The following is a 16,589-nucleotide window of genomic DNA, read 5'->3' on the forward strand; positions in this document are numbered from 1 at the left end:
AAAAACAAAAATAAGCATTATATAAACAAATTACTCCAAAGTATTCTGCTAAATTTACTTCTGGATTAAAATAATTTGAATAAAATGGTGATAAACTTCAAAATAAATTAAGGTTTTAAAGTAATACACCATTTCTAAATGATAAATGCCAGAATGCTCATATATTGTAGCCAGCATCTCAGGTTGGGTATTGAGAAATCTCATACTGGAGAAATGGAATTGACTCTGCATTACAGAAGATGTAAAATAAACAAATTTTAAAAACATTTTTTAGGAACACAGTGGCTATTTCATTGCTAATTCTGACTTTTACCTTGGCCCAGCCTGAAGGCAGTCCTGGTACGATCCTTCCCATTTCTTCACTTCGTGCTCTCGTCAAAGGTTCTCGTTGAGCCTAATTAAAAAAAAAAAAAAAAAATCTGATTTTTCAATTAAATTTTGTCATATAAAAACTTAAGCTACTTGTACCAAAGAATCAAAAAACCTTGCCTTGGCTGCCCTTCATATTTTAAAAGACAGATTGAGAGATGAAAAAAATTTATCTTTTTCTCAAAGTCCAAACATGACTCTACCAAGGTGTAGAGGAGTATGTCTTAAGCCTGTAATGAGAGCAGGTGGCGAGGTGGAGGTAGATGGCCTTCTGTGGTAGTTCATGGGGAGGAAGACAGTAGATCCAAGCAAATAAGAAAGGCCACATTTTTTTTTTAATTTTGCATATCAAGGTAGTTTAGTCAAAATTTTTTTTAGTTTTCCACAGTAAACGATTACATAAAATATAAACCTAATGTATTCTTCAGGACTGAGTGTGCCCTTTCTCTGTATGCTAAGAGGTGTAAGTAGAGAATAGATGATACAGCATCCTAGCAAATGAATATTCATAAGAAAGGCTACAAAATTTTATTATCATGGCTTATTCTAAATCTACCTAAAGTCATCTTGCTCTGCTAACATTTCTTCTTCTATATTCATTCATTCCACAAAATACTGATGAAATGTTATATAAGTAAAAACAAACCAATATACTGAGCCATCAACCTCAATACAATTGAATATGATACTTCCACTTCCTTTAAAAAATTATTAATAGAAAACAAAAACACCTGATGAACCACCCATTTCTATTTTTATATTCTTCATGTCTTAAAATATATACATTCTAGCCAGACAGGGTGGCTCATACCTGGAATCCAGCACTTTGGGAGGCCAAGGCAGGAGGATCTCTTGAGCCCAGGAGTTTTGAGATCAGCCTGGGCAACATAGAGAGAACCCGTCTCTACAAAAAAATTTTGAAACATTAGCCAGGTTTGGCCAGGCACAGTGGCTCACGCCTGTAATCCCAGCGCTTTGGGAGGCCAAGGCGGGTGGATCACCTGAGGTCAGGAGTTCGAGACCAGCTTGGCCAACAAGAGAGTAGAAACCCCATCTCTACTAAAAAAAAAACCCAAAATTAGCCAGGCATGGTGGTATGTACCTGTAATTCCAGATACTTGGGAGACTGAGGCAGGAGAATTGCTTGAACATGGGAGGCGGAGGTTGCACTGAGCCGAGTGTGCCACTACACTCCCACCTGGGGGGCAGAGCAAGACTCCGTCACCAAAAAAAAAAAAAAAAAAAAAGCCAGGCTTAGTGGCATGCACCTGTGGTCCTAGCTACTCAGGAAGCCAAGGTGGGAGGATCGCTTGAGCCCAAGCGGTCAAAGCTTGAGCCCAGGTGGTTAGGTGAGCTATGATCATGCTACTGTACTCCTGCCTGTGACAAATTCTGTTGAATACAAACATGTAATAAATAGAATCTGTGCTGGAAAAAAATTCTGTCAAAATGAAGGCAAATAGTACAACTAAATATCCACATACAAAAAGATGGATTTAGATCCTTACCACACTGTATATAAAAATTAACTTGAAATGGATCATAGATCTAAGGACTAAAACTAAAACCTTAAGAAGAAAACAGGAGAAAATATTCATTACCTTATGACTTTGGGTCAGACAAAATGTTCCTTTGATACAATACCAAGAGTACTATTCACATGAGAAAAATATGACAGAATGGACTTCCACAAAAACTTTTGTGCTTCAAGAAACTCCATCAAGAAAATGAAAAGATAAGCCACATATTGGGAGAAAATGTTTGCAAATATCATTTATTTAAAAAATTTTCAGAGATGGGGTTTCACTACATTGCCGAGGCTGTTCTTGAACCCTTGGCATAAATGATTCTCTTACCTCACTCTTGCAAGTAGCTGGGTCTGCAGATGTGTGCCACTACACCTAGGCTTATACTGATTATGACCTTATGGATTTCGGAAACACTGCCATCAAGCATTTAGCACAGTCCTAGAGACACAGCAGTTGCTCAGCAAATACAGTAAGTTTTAGCAATGATTAAATCTTGAGAAGGCTGAGCCTTCTTAACACCTGAGAATTACTTTAAAATGTTATTTAATCAATACTTAGTTGTCTGTGGCATTTTACACAGAATGAGTGTAGAGTGGATTATACAGTACGAGATTTAAGACAGCCAGAAGATATATTGAGTACCCTTGCTTCCTGAAGGGCAGAGATGGGGCAAGATGGTGGGTGGTCAACAAAGACAACTTTTGCTTTCCTTTCAATGTTGCCAAAGATCTGGGCTGTAGCTGGTGTGAAGCCCTGCTTAAAATGTCAGGACCAGTGGGAGTAACTGTAAACCTCAATTTTCACTTTCTATTTTTTAGTCTTCACTTTGTGCTTCCGGTCATCTAATCCCTACTTTCTCTTTAAAAGGAACAGAAGGATGTCAGAAGAAGAGAAGGCATATGTGTGTGTGTGTGTGTGTGTATATGTCTTCATTTTCTCTTATTGTTAACTCATTTTCAGCTCCTTTGAGTTTCACTTTTGGAGCACTGCTGTTTGACTAAGGCTTAAGTTCTTAATCTTTGTCAGGCTTACACATCTTAAGAAATTTTATTTTTGGTTCTTAGAAGAATTTTAATAAAATGTGTGTTCTTTTTGTTTTATTTTTTATTTTTTAATAGGTTATTGGGGTACAGGTGATATTCGGTTACATAAGTAAGTTCTTTTTTATTTTTTTTCCAGAAGGAGTCTCACTCTGTCACCCAGGCTGGAGTGCAGTGGCCTGATCTCGGCTCACTGCAACCTCCGCCTCCTGGGTTCAAGTGGTTCTCCTGCCTCAGCCTCCCAAGTAGCTGGGACTACAGGCGACTGCCACCACGCCTGGCTACTTTTTGTTGAGACAGGGTTTCATCATATTGGCCATGCTGGTCTCAAACTCCTGACCTCAAATGATCCTCCCACCTCGGCCTCCCAAAGTGTTGGGATTACAGGCATGAGCCACCGTGCCCAGCCAATAGTAAGCTCTTTAGTGGTGATTTGTGAGATTTCAGTGTACCCATCACCTGAGCAGTATACAATGTACCCTATTTGTAGTCTTTTATCCCTTGCCCCCAAGTCCCCAAAGTCCATTGTATCATTCTTACATGTTTTTAATGGGTTATGTGTTATATTTAGTTAATCTTAGATCTAAACAAATAGATTCTATAAATTATTTGACTTCTGTAGTTAATGAACTTTTTTTTGGTATATCAATGTGTTTGTTGTTGCTGTGGCCCTTTAACTATTGCAGTCAAAAATAAGAAAATTGTGAATTCTGTCAGTCATTCTAGCCTTAATATATTTTATGTCATTTTTCCCCCTTTTGTTTGAAAACAAACACCCTTGTTGCCCTGGTTGGAATGCAGTAGCATGATCACGGTTCACTGTATCCTTGACCTCCCCAGGATCAGGTGGTCCCCCCACCTCAGCCTCTCAACTAGCTGGGACTACAGGAAGGCGCCACCAAACCTGGCTACTTTTTTATATTTTTTTCTAGAGACAGGGTTTTGCCATGTTGCCCAGGCTGGTCTTGAACTCCTGGGCTCAAGCGATCCACCTGCCTCAGCCCCTCAAAGTGCTGGAATTATAGGCATGAGCAACCATACCCTCACACCCCCCCGCCCTTTTTTTCCCCTTTCTGTGGAGAAAAGGGGTCTTGCTATGTTGCCAAGGCTGGTCTCAGATTTTTTTAATGGCAAAGTACAGCAGAATGACTTAACAAAAATTTAACATGTTAAATTCACACAGATTTAGATCGGATATGGAGTCAGTCCTCTGTATTCGTCGGTTCTGCATCTGTGAATTCAACCATCCACAGATTGAAAATACTTGAAAAAAAAATTCTGGGTGTACTGAATGTGTGCAGGCTTTTATTATTCCCTAAAAAATACAGTATAACATCTATTTTCATAGCATTTACACTGTGTTAGGTATGTAATCTAGAGATGATTTAAAGTATATAGGAGGATGTGTATAGATTATATGCAAACACTATACCACTTTATGTAGGGGACTTGAGCATCCTCAGATTTTGGTATGAGAGGGAGGTCATGGAACCAGTCATCCACAGATACCAAGGGAAGACTGTATATATATCCCAGAGAAGACAGATCTATGGAGACAGAGAGTAGACTCAGGGTTGCCTGGGCTTTAGGGTAGACTAAATTGGGCATGGGGTCTCTTTGGTGTGACGGCAATGTTCTAAAATTGGATTGTATTAATGGTTTCACAACACTAAATTACTAAAAAAAAAAAAAAAAAATCACTGAACTGTATGTTAAAAATAGGTGAATTTTGGCCGGGCGCAGTGGCTCAAGCCTGTAATCCTAGCACTTTGGGAGGCCGAGACGGGCAGATCACGAGGTCAGGAGATTGAGACCATCCTGGCTAACACGGTGAAACTCCGTCTCTACTAAAAAATACAAAAAACTAGCCGGGCGAGGTGGCGGGCGCCTGTAGTCCCAGCTACTCGGGAGGCTGAGGCAGGAGAATGGCGTGAACCCGGGAGGTGGAGCTTGCAGTGAGCTGAGATCCAGCCACTGCACTCCAGCCTGGGCAACAGAGCAAGACGCCGTTTCAATAAATAAATAAATAAATAAAAATAAAAACAGGTGAATGTTATGGTATGCAAATTGTATCTCAAGATCTGAAGGAAAAACAAAGTCAAAGATGTCTTCTTTTTTTTTCTTTAGATGGAGTCTCGCTCTGTTGCCCAGGCTGGAGTGCAGTGGCACGATCTTGGCTCACTGCAAGCTCCACCTCCCTGGTTCATCCATTCTCCTGCCTCAGCCTCCCAAGTAGCTGGGACTACAGACGCCCGCCACCAAAACTGGTTACTTTTTGTTTTTTTGTATTTTTAGTAGAGATGGGGTTTCACCCTGTTAGCCAAGATGGTCTCAATCTCCTGACCTCGTGATCTGCCCGCCTCAGCCTCCCTTAGTGCTAGAATTACAAGCATGAGCCACCGTGCCCGGCAAAGATGTCTTATACAAAGCCTATGTGTTTTAAAAATTGTGATGAAATACACATAACATTTACCACCTTAACCATTTTAAGGTGCACTGGTTAGTGACATTAAGTATATTGCTGTGCCAACAATCTCCAGAACTCTTTTCATCTTGTAAAACTGAAACTCTGTACCTACTGAACAATAACTCCCCATTTCCTCTTTCTCCGGCTCTGACAACGACCATTCTACTTTCTGTCTCTATAAATTTGCCTACTTTACAAACCTCACAGAGATGGAATCACTCAGTATTTATCCTGCAACTGGCTTATTTCACTTAGCAAATGACCTCAAGATTCATCCATGCTGTAACGTGTCAGAATTTCCTTCCTTTTTAAGGCTGAATAATATTCCGTTACATGTACATATCCCATTTGTTTATGCATTCACCTGCTGATGGACATCTGGGTTGCTTCCATTTTTCGGCTATTATGAATAATACTCTAAGAACATGGGTGTACAAATACTTCTTGTTTGCAATTCTTTTGGGTATATACCCTGAAGTAGAATTGCTGGATCATATGGTAAGGGCTAAATATTTTTTACTTTCATAAAATAAATAGAATATGCTGTCAAACTTTAAACAGGAAGACAAACTCTATTTCCTTTAGCATATAAATGGAATGATCGTGTAAAAACAAGCAAAACACCAGCTACCAAAGATGGCAACGATCCCCTTACACTGTAGATCTCATGATAAAAGATGACAGTGTGGTAAGATAATCACATAGTTATAATCCACGTTTGTTTTTTTTCCAGTTTTTTCCTGCAATGAACTACTTACTTTATTTCTTTCAGTATCATCTGTATCCTCTCTAAAAGTTCCTGTCCTTAGAATTCCACTTTCTGGTTGTCCTTTAATCTTAAATGGCTGTAAAATTATTAAAATTACAGAAGTGAAAGAAAATTTTAACTCTCCTTCCAACATAAAGCTACTAGCTAACACAACTGAATCTATGAGACTGAAAATGTAAAAGGAGAAAAAAAAAGGCCTCTGAAAATTTTCTTATATTTTACTGTCACAGTCAAAATACTTAAAAAACTAAAGAACTCTGATGAATCAGTGAAAAAAAAAAAAGACGAAAATCAAAGTGGATTGTGAAGCACTGGTTCACACTACATGGCCAAGTATAAAATGCTGATCATTAATGTATATTCACCATGACCTAATTTGAATATTATCTTTTTTTTTTTTTTGAGACGGAGTCTCGCTCTGTCGCCCAGGCTGGAGTGCAGTGGCGCGATCTTGGCTCACTGCAAGCTCCGCCTCCCGCGTTCATGCCAGTCTCCTGCCTCAGCCTTCCGACTAGCTGGGACTACAGGCGCCTGCCACCAGAACCGGCTAATTTTTTGTATTTTTAGTAGAGACGAGGTTTCACCATGTTAGCCAGGATGGTCTCGATCTCCTGACCTCGTGATCCACCTGCCTCGGCCTGCCAAAGTGCTGGGATTACAGGCGTGAGCCACCGCACCCAGCTGAACATTATCTTTTACTTACTATTATGATTTTGGTTACCTTGAAAGGAGTTGTGCTTCAAAAAATTTAAAGTATTCAAGAGAATGGAGAAATTAAGATACAGACCAATAGTCAAAAATGCAAAAATCTATATTCATATCTTCTTATAACACCATAGATTCTTTTTTTTTTTTTTTTGAGGCTGAGTCTCACTGTCACCCAGGCTGGAGCGCAGTGGCACGATCTCGGCTTACTGCAACCTTTGCCCCATGGGTTCAAGCGATTCTCCTGCCTCAGCCTCCCGAGTAGCTGGGACTACAGCGCATGCCACCACACCTGGCTAATTTTTTGTATTTTTAGTAGAGACAGGGTTTTACCGTGTTAGCCAGGATCATCTTGATCTCCTGACCTTGTGATCCACTGGTCTAGGCCTCCCAAAGTGCTGGGATTATAGGTGTGGGCCAACACGCCTGGCCCATAGATTCTTTTTAAAAACTCATTTTAGTTTTATATCTTATTTTAAAATAACTCTACTAAAAACTTTAAAATTAGTGATAATTTTAACAAAATTTATTCTAGAATAAATTACATATTTCTCCTACTTTTAAAAGGAGCACACAAGGAATGCAATCTTAGATGTGTAGGAATATTTGGCACCTATATACTAAATGACTCCACAAATACGAATGATTTAAGTTCTAAAGACTGCATGCCTCTAGCATAGCAAGATGGAAAGGCTTTGGAATCTGTCTATGTGATGATCTTAAGCAAATACTTAACCTCTAAACTTCAGTTTCACTTGTAAATTAAATACCTTATGGGATTATCATTAGGAGTAAATAAGATAATGCAGTGAAAATACTTGGCATATAGTAGCTACTCAATGAATAATACTTAAATTGTATCTTGGAGCTCACATGTTTTGCTCCTCCTGTGAATACAGTTAGAGCGTTTTAGTACATGGGCTTCATATCACTAATTTGGTGTGTTTAGAAGGTTTTTGCATGGAAGCTATCTTTTTTAATAGCAGAGGTTACCAGATAAGTGGTTCCCTGGATAAGAGCGGCTTGACTATGAATTAATTTTGGTAACATGCCTGCTGTTTGAGAAGTATAGAAGTTAACATTCTGTAAAGATGGTATCCTGCCTTCCATTAGAAGTCATTTTCGCACTGCTAAAAATGTTTTTTCCATTTACATATATGTAAAAAGGACTATAACTGTTCTTGGTATTATACATACATACTTGGTGTTCAAAAGGAAAAGGCATTGTTAATGACATAATGAAGAAAAAAAGAAAAGCATGGCATTATTAGAGACTGAAAAAGAATAACAAAAAATGTCCCCTAAAATTACGGCTATCAATTTTGGGTGTGTAGCCAAGAGCAAAATTAACTGGGTTATTTGCCAATATTATTTGAATAGATAAAGCAAGAAAAAAAATGACACTGATGTGACCAAAAAATCATTACATGCAAAGATAAATGTTGGGCCATTTAGATGTCACTGATTTTGGATATATTCTAAACAGATATAAATTTTATCATACAAATATTGGCATCTAGTTCCCCCATACTGAAGAGATTATATTTCACTCTAGTCTTTCCATGATCATACATCAAACATAAAAATGAAGAAGGTAACTATTTATCTCAATTATTTGAAATATCGCCAGGCATGGTGGTTCACGCCTCTAATCCCAGCACTTTGGGAGGCCGAGGCCGGTGGATCACGAGGTCAGGAGATCGAGACCATCCTGGCTAACATGGTGAAACCCTGTTTCTACTAAAAATACAAAAAATTAGCCAGGCGTGGTGCCATGCGCCTGTAGTCCCAGCTACTCGGGAGGCTGAGGCAGGAAAATGGCGTGAACCCAGGAGGCGGAGCTTGCAGTGAGCCGAGATTGTGCCACTGCACTCCAGCCTGGGTGACAGAGCGAGACTCCGTCTCAAAAAAAAAAAAGAAATATATTGCATTTTATAGACGTAATATACAAAAAGCAATTTCATTCCTAACCAATCATTTCATAAATGTACGGCATTGGCCTCAAAGGAGAATAGGTGAGCAAATGTGGATAGATCAGTACTTTCTATCACCCCTGAAAAGACTACTTGAAATGCCTGCCCTTTTCACTTTGTTGGCAATCTGTACTGTTTCTGCTTACCTTGCCTGAACCGGAATCCCCTGTCGCAGATGTATGGGGCACATCTCCTGTTGACTTTTTCTGTACTTCTGGGGTTGGACACCTTTTCCCCCTATCTTCTACAGATTTCTTGGCATCAGAAGTTTCATGTTCACTTTTACTTTGTCTTTTTACTCCTGTTATTTCTTTGCCCCTCTTTGCTGAGGTTTCTTTATCTTCTTTCTTGGCCTGTTCACTTTCTTTCTTCTCCATTTCTTCTTTTGCTTTTTGTTGCTTCTCTGTAATTTCATTTTCTTCAGCTTCTTGTTTCTTTTTGGCTTTTTGTTCTTGTTCTTCCCTCCTCAGTTTCTCTTTCTGTTCCTCTTGCTGCCTTTCCCGAAGTTCTTTTTCTTGTTTGTTTTTCTCCATTAGAAGAGCAGTTTCTGCATGAATACGAGCCTTTTCTTCATCTGTTAACATGAGAGTTGGAGAGAAAACTACTGGCTTGGTGGAACGATCAGGAATAACCTTTCCATTCTGAGGAGATTGTTGCTCATGGTTTGTACTTTCAGATTTTGTTCTATGCTCTTCAGGCAATTTGACTGCTGGTTTTTTAGTACGATCAATCTAGAGCAACAAAAACAGAGCAAAACACTTCTGTCAAAAATCAGGAAATAACCTCAGTTCTTGAGATCAAGTTGTGATAAAAAGAAGTGTCACTTTGTGGAGACAACATCTATCAGGACATCTACTTGTTAATTACTCAGTGTCAAGATTTCTCATAAAACAGAACTTGAATGGGAGATATCCAAACATCACTGGAACTTACATCCTCTTGATTCAACTTTCAATTCTTCCTGAGTGGTTTGTATACAAAAGAGTTAAAAATGTCTTGATTTAAAAACATAAAACCTAGACCTGGGCATACCTAGACTTAAGTTCCACTTTCAGGTATCCAAATGCCTTCCCAATATTTCCATTTGAGTGTCACTGCATATATTTCAAACCTCATATAGCCAAAATGGATTCATGATTTCCCCCACCCCCGCAAAATGGTCCTAATCTCATGGATGTAACCACTCTCCCAATAGTTGCACAAATCAAAAACCTGAGTCCCATGATATGTTCTTCCCATACCCTTCTACACGCTGATAATTTTCCTCCTATATCTGTCCCTCCATCTCTTCTACCACAGGCCAAGACCATGCCAACCTCCTCTCTCACCAGAACTACAGCATAGTTTTCAACTAGTTGCCCATCTCTTCTCTTGCCCCCGCTCCCCAATGTGTTTCTCCACATTATAGCCAGAGTACTCACTTTAAAACAAATTTGATTTGCTAACCACTATGCCCTCAGTACACCTAAAATCTTTACCATAGCCTGTAAGGCCCTGTGTGATCTTACATCTGCCTACCTCTCCAGTCATATGGCTGTGTATACTGGTTATACTTGCCTTAGAAAAAAAAAATCATTCAAAGATGCCATGCTCCTTCCCAATTTAGGTCTATCAGCTGTTCATCTAGATAATGCCCACATTAGGTCTTGGCTTACACATCTCTCCCTCTGAAAAGACTTCCCTTGTTCCTAGAACTAGCCAAGTCCCCTGATACATGCTCTTATAATACCTTATTCTTCTCCCTCTATTGGCATTCTGATCAAATAACTATAATTACTTGTTCAAAATTTTCTTCCCTCCTAGAATATAAGCTCTTCTTCCCTCCTAGAATATAAGCTCTAAAAGGATAGAGACGGTGCCTGGCACAGTTAATAACTATGTTACTGAGGGAACAAATGCAATCTTCCCTAACAACTTTTACAGGAGGTAAAATACTAACTGGTTTCCTTCAAGTTGCGTAATAAATTACCTAAGTTCCTGATTTAATGAATTAAACGTTTATTAACTCAATTTAACAGCATATTAAACTAGAGAAGTGACCCTAACATCATTTCTTGAGAATACTGTGTAATGAAACAAAAATAAAAACTTTTAAGAACATCTGGCAATAACAATCTACATAGTGTTCTTATAAAACGAATTTATGTTTTTCTACTAGAAAACAAAGAAGTTGCCGGGCGCAGTGACTCACGCCTGTAATACCAGCACTTTGGGAGCCTGAGCTGGGTAGATCACTTGAGGTCAGGAGTTCAAGACCATCCTGGCCAACATGGCAAAACCCCATCTCTACAACAAATACAAAAATTAGCCAGGCGTGGTGGCAAGTACCTATAATCCCAGCTACTCAGGAGGCTGAGGTGGGAGGATTGCTTGAACCCAGGAAGTCGAGGCTGCAGTGAGCTGTGATCATGCCACTGCACTCCAGCCTGGGTGAGAGAATGAGACCCTGTTTTTAAAAAAGAGAAAAAAAAAGAAGTTAGCGTAGAAAAAATAATTTTTTTCCTGTTCTCCTTCTGCCTCTTAAAAAAAATCCTTTGTCTTTTTTTCTTCACGTATTTGAGAATAAAGTAGGAAGAACCACTATGGGGATGAGGTTAACAATAAGAGGTGGAACAGAAACAAAAATAAATGTTGTTTCCATTTACATTTTGGTGGTTTGATCTATTTTTCCCTAATCTTACAGGTATAGTTATGATCATGTTACTCTCAAGTTTAAAATTATTTAGTGGTTCTTTGTGCCTACAGGACAAAATTCAAATTTGATCCAAGTCTCTCTTGATGACTCTTGTCCATCCTTCTAATGTTATCTACTATCATAATTTCCTCTCTCCAACAGAGACTAGCGCCCACATATGCCAAAACTGTTCAATGGCCACAGAGCATGCCCTATCCCTTTGGTCATACAATTTTCCAGTTGTTTCGTTCATCCTCAAATTCTACTCTTAAAGCCCAGATAAAATACTGTCTCCTCCATGAAGACGTCCTTGATCTTCTCAGCTAGAATATTCTCCTTGCTCTGTGATCCAGCGACTTGTAGAGCAATTATGATATTTTGCCTTATGTTGTGGCTGATTTTATACAGATCTCTCCTTCTAAACATCAGAAGAATCCATCTCTTGTATTTACAAACTTTCATGCTGTCTGATTTTTTTTTGAGACAAAGTCTCACTCTCACCCAGGCTGGAGTGCAGTGGCCCGATATCGGCTCACTACAACCTCCGCTTCCTGGGTTCATGTGATTGTCCTGCCTCAGCCTCCTAAGTAGCTGGGACTGCAGGCACGCACCACCACGCCGGGCTAATTTTTGTATTTTTAGAAGAGATGGGGTTTCACCATGTTGACCAGGCTGGTCTGGAACTCCTGACCTCAGGTGACCCACTCGCCTCTGCCTCCCAAAGTGTTGGGATTACAGACGTGACCCATGGCACTCATGCTGTTTTTCACACAGATCTTCAAAATGTGTCTAAAAAACTGTACGTATCTTATAAAGTTATGTTGGGACACAAAAGGATTAGGGTTTAAACAGATTAAGTTGAAAGGAAATGCAGTAACATAAGTTCTTTTCAGACTTTCCTAAATTTACCCTTTAAGAAAAGTTGCTTAATCACATCTATTTAGTCTGCAATTTATTCTGCAATACTAAAATGCCTTAAAAAAATGAAGGAATGAACCACTTCAGTTTATAACAAAAAATTACCAGATTTTCTATTCAATACCTGCTCCACAAATCAAATGTCATCCACTTTAAATGTGAAATACTGTTTTAAATATATCTGGGGAAAAAATCAAAAATGAATGCTAAAAATGTTATTGGGAAATGCATGGAGGGGGAACATTAGTTAACCTTTCTTTAAATAAAGCCAAATGAAGGAAATAAAGACTAAAATTTTTTTATTTGTAACGTCTTGGTTATTTAAAAACTTTTAAATGATTATTGTTAAACATGCCTGTTATTTGCATGTCAAATTCTAAGGAAATGGAACTAAACTATTGTTTTAAAACCAAAATACTGACATCACATACCTATCATATGTAAGCCAAGCTATTTATGAAAACACTATGGGTCAAATTATAACACAAAAAGTCCCAAAAGGGCTATTCTAATTCACTGTGGTAATGCAATCTTTTACTGGCATTGTTTGTAGCAATGGATTGCCAACTGGCTTGGAAATCCCTTGAATTATCTACTCTAACACAGGCATGGCAATAACACTGAATTATGATGAAAAATTTTTAAACAAAAAATTTATCAAAACATACAGATTCTTCTCATTGATACTTTTTTCTAAGATGTTAAAGGTTATGTATTAAACTTCATTTCTATACTGTATATATACATATATATATATATTTTTTTGAGACAGAGTCTTGCTGTCACCCAGGCTGGGGTGCAGTGGTGCAATCTTGACTCACTGCAACCTCCGCTTCCTGGGTTCAAACAATTCTCATGCCTCAGCCTCCCACACGGCTGGGATTACAGGCACCCACCACCATGTCCAGCTAATTTTTGTATTATTAGTAGAGAGGGGATTTCACTATGTCGGCCAGGTTGGTCTCAAAACTCCTGACCTCAGGTGATCCGCCCCTCTTAGCCTCCCGAAGTGCTGGGATTACAGGCGTGAGGCACTGTGCCCAGCTATACTACATATTTAATATTAAAACAAAAGCGAGAATAAAGTTAAAATCAAGAACATACCTGTGGAATATTCTTTATACTAGGCACTGGCTGAATTATGGGTGAAACATCAGATTTAGAAGCAGCAACTGGTTCAGCTGGAGTTGATATATTCAGTGGTCCCATTCTCTCATTTTGATCACTTATCAATTCTATATTTTCATCTACTTCTATAGATGGAGGTGGTATCTGGGCAGCAGGTTTAGAAGGAACTGATTCTTCCAATGAGGGATAAGTAAAATCCACTAAAATTCCAAAAATAAAAATGTTTTTTAGAATAGCAAATCCCATACACAGTACTTACATTTCTCATGCATGTTAATGTAATAATTAAATGTAAACTAAGTGAAAAAACAATTACAACAGTCTTAAAGAAAATGTGAACTTCCAGGCTTATATTTTTATGCCTGAAAACAAACTGCTCTCTAATAGGACAAATGCACACACAACCAAGAATGTTACCGTGAAAACAATTTTAAAGTATATTTTACCAAAGCAATTTTAAACAAAAATTTTCACATACATACATGAGATAGACACCTCTTCATTCTGGCGTCGTGGGGGTGGAGTGACCTTAGCATTTGTTGTATACTGGGGATAACAAAGGAGCCAGTTTTCATAGCCTCCCTCTAAAATCAAAGGCTCATTGCGCAGGATAGTTTTACTTTCCCACTATAAATAAGGAAATCATATTTTTAATATGGCAGCAATCTTTCAACAGCTAAAAACACAACAAATCTAAATTTTGAAGTTGTTCCCTTAACGACAAGATTTATCTTCTAAATAATGACAAAATGAGAACTGAATTCAAAATTCAACATTAAATAAAACGGTTATATAGGTGAGGTTTTAAAAACCATACAAATAATCAATGATCTTAGAAGAAAAATCAGAAAATAAATTACTAAATATAAAACGAAAATGACCCATAACATCACCACCGCAATACCACTTTACATTCTGGAGTTTACTCTTACAGAGAATTTTCAATAAAACCTTTATGATGTTGCTTTTCTATGAACATCTTTCATCAATACAGAGCTATATCATCATTTGCAATGACTAGGTAATATTTGACTACTGATTGACTGATTGATTGAGACAAGGTCTTGCTCTATCACCCAAGTTGGAATGCAATGGCATAATCATGGCTCACTGCAGCCTTGACCTCCTGGGCTCAATTGATCCTCCCACCTCAGCCTTCCCAGTAGCTGGGACTACAGGCATGCACCACCACGCCCAGCTTATTTTTGTACTTTTCATGAGCTGGGCTTTTGCCACATTGCCCAGGCTGGTCTCAAACTCCTGGGCTTAAGTGATCAACCTGGCTCAGCCTCCCAAAGTCCTGGGATTTATAGGTGTGAGCCACTGCGCATGGCCTATTCTACTTTACACACACACCTTAAAATTCAGTCAATCATTTGGGTTTTTTTCCCCATTTAATTATAAGCATGCTGAAATAAACACAAAAGATCCTGATACATGCACATACCTAGTCACCTCCTTAAGGAAAATTCCCAGAAAGGGAGTTGCTTAAGCTAAGGTACATGAACATTTTAAGGTTTTCAACAGATTGCTAATCTTAGAAATGGTCACTTAAAATATATATATATAAATACATTGGCTGGGCATGGTGGCTCACGCCTGTAATCCCAGCACTTTGGAAGGCCGAGGCGGGAGGATCACCTGAGGTCAGGAGTTTGAGACCAGCCTGACCAACATGGTGAAAACCCGTCTCTACTAAAAATACAAAAATTAGCTGGGTGTGGTGGCAGGCACCTATAATCCCTGCTACTTGGGAGGCTGAGGCAAGAGAATTGCTTGAACCCAAGATGTGGAGGTTGCAGTGAGCTGAGATCGCGCCACTGTACTCCAGCCTAGGGGATAAGAGTGAGACTTCGTCTTGAGGGGGAAAAAAAAATTATATATATTTATATTTATAAATTTCTTAAGGATAATTACCTAGGAGTAGAATTGCTGGTTTAATATGATGCCCTGCTGCCCTTCAGAAAGGCTATACCAATTTATACACTTAACCAACAGGATATGAGAATGCCCATTATACATCTTTATAATTTTTACAAAACTGACGAACATAAAATGGTATCTTGTTTTAACGAGCTTTTTTTTTTTTTTTGAGACGGAGTCTCGCTCTGTCGCCCAGGCTGGAGTGCAGTGGCCGGATCTCGGCTCACTGCAAGCTCCGCCTCCCGGGTTCACACCGTTCTCCTGCCTCAGCCTCCCGAGTAGCTGGGACTACAGGCGCCCGCCACCTCGCCCGGCTAGTTTTTTTTGTATTTTTTAGTGGAGACGGGGTTTCACCGTGTTAGCCAGGATGGTCTCGATCTCCTGACGTTGTGATCCGCCCGCCTCGGCCTCCCAAAGTGCTGGGATTGATTACAGGCTTGAGCCACCACGCCCAGCCTTAATGAGCATTTTTTTATTAGTGAAGTTGGACATTTTTTCATTTATTTACTATGCATTTATATTGTTCTATGACTTAATTATTTAATAATTGCATCCTTTGCCCCCTTTTCTATAGTTATTTGCAATTTTTTTAGTAAACAGTGAATGTACTCTGAATATTAGGGAAAATAGGTCTTTGTCATATATATTGCCAACATTTTTCCTGATTTTTACTTTATTTATGTTTTTTGTTTGTTTGTTTTTTAAACACAGTTAAATGTCTTTTCTTTCTGAGATGGAGTTTCGTTCTTTTGCCCAGGCTGGAGTGAAGTGGCGCGATCTTGGCTCATTGCAACCTCTGCCCACTGGGTTCAAGCAATTCTCCTGCCTCAGCCTCCTCAGTAGCTGGGATCACAGGCGCCCACCACCATGCCAGGCAAATTTTTGTACTTTTAGTAGAGATGGGGTTTCGTCATGTTGGCCAGGCTGGTCTCCAACTCCTGACCTCAAGTGATCCACCTGCCTCGGCCTCTCAAAGTGCTGGGATTATAGGCGTGAGCCACTGCAACCAGCCATAAACAGTCTTCATTTTCCTTTATGACATCTTGGTTTGATATCAAGGTAATAAAAAATACCAATGCTTTCTCCTAATAGTT

The 16,589-nt window shown here is 39.0% G+C and overlaps 1 protein-coding gene across 6 annotated transcripts in view; it reads right to left on the reverse strand.

The window, feature by feature from the left end:
- Positions 1 to 16,589, reverse strand: part of USP8 (ubiquitin specific peptidase 8) — a 77,955-nt gene that overhangs the window by 9,530 nt on the left and 51,836 nt on the right. For 5 of the 6 annotated variants that reach the window (XM_033190132.1, XM_033190131.1, XM_033190127.1 and 2 more), the window contains 5 exons: positions 14,055 to 14,199; positions 13,549 to 13,772; positions 8,999 to 9,583; positions 6,164 to 6,250; positions 314 to 394 (listed from right to left, as the gene is read on the reverse strand). In XM_033190132.1, coding sequence (XP_033046023.1) covers positions 314 to 394; positions 6,164 to 6,250; positions 8,999 to 9,583; positions 13,549 to 13,772; positions 14,055 to 14,199 — 1,122 coding nt within the window. The remainder of the gene's footprint in view (positions 1 to 313; positions 395 to 6,163; positions 6,251 to 8,998; positions 9,584 to 13,548; positions 13,773 to 14,054; positions 14,200 to 16,589) is intronic. The other variant, XM_033190130.1, reaches the window with a different exon arrangement.

This window comes from Trachypithecus francoisi, unplaced genomic scaffold, assembly GCF_009764315.1.
Source record: "Trachypithecus francoisi isolate TF-2019V2 unplaced genomic scaffold, Tfra_2.0 Lachesis_group3, whole genome shotgun sequence".
Classification (NCBI taxonomy): Eukaryota; Metazoa; Chordata; class Mammalia; order Primates; family Cercopithecidae; genus Trachypithecus; species Trachypithecus francoisi.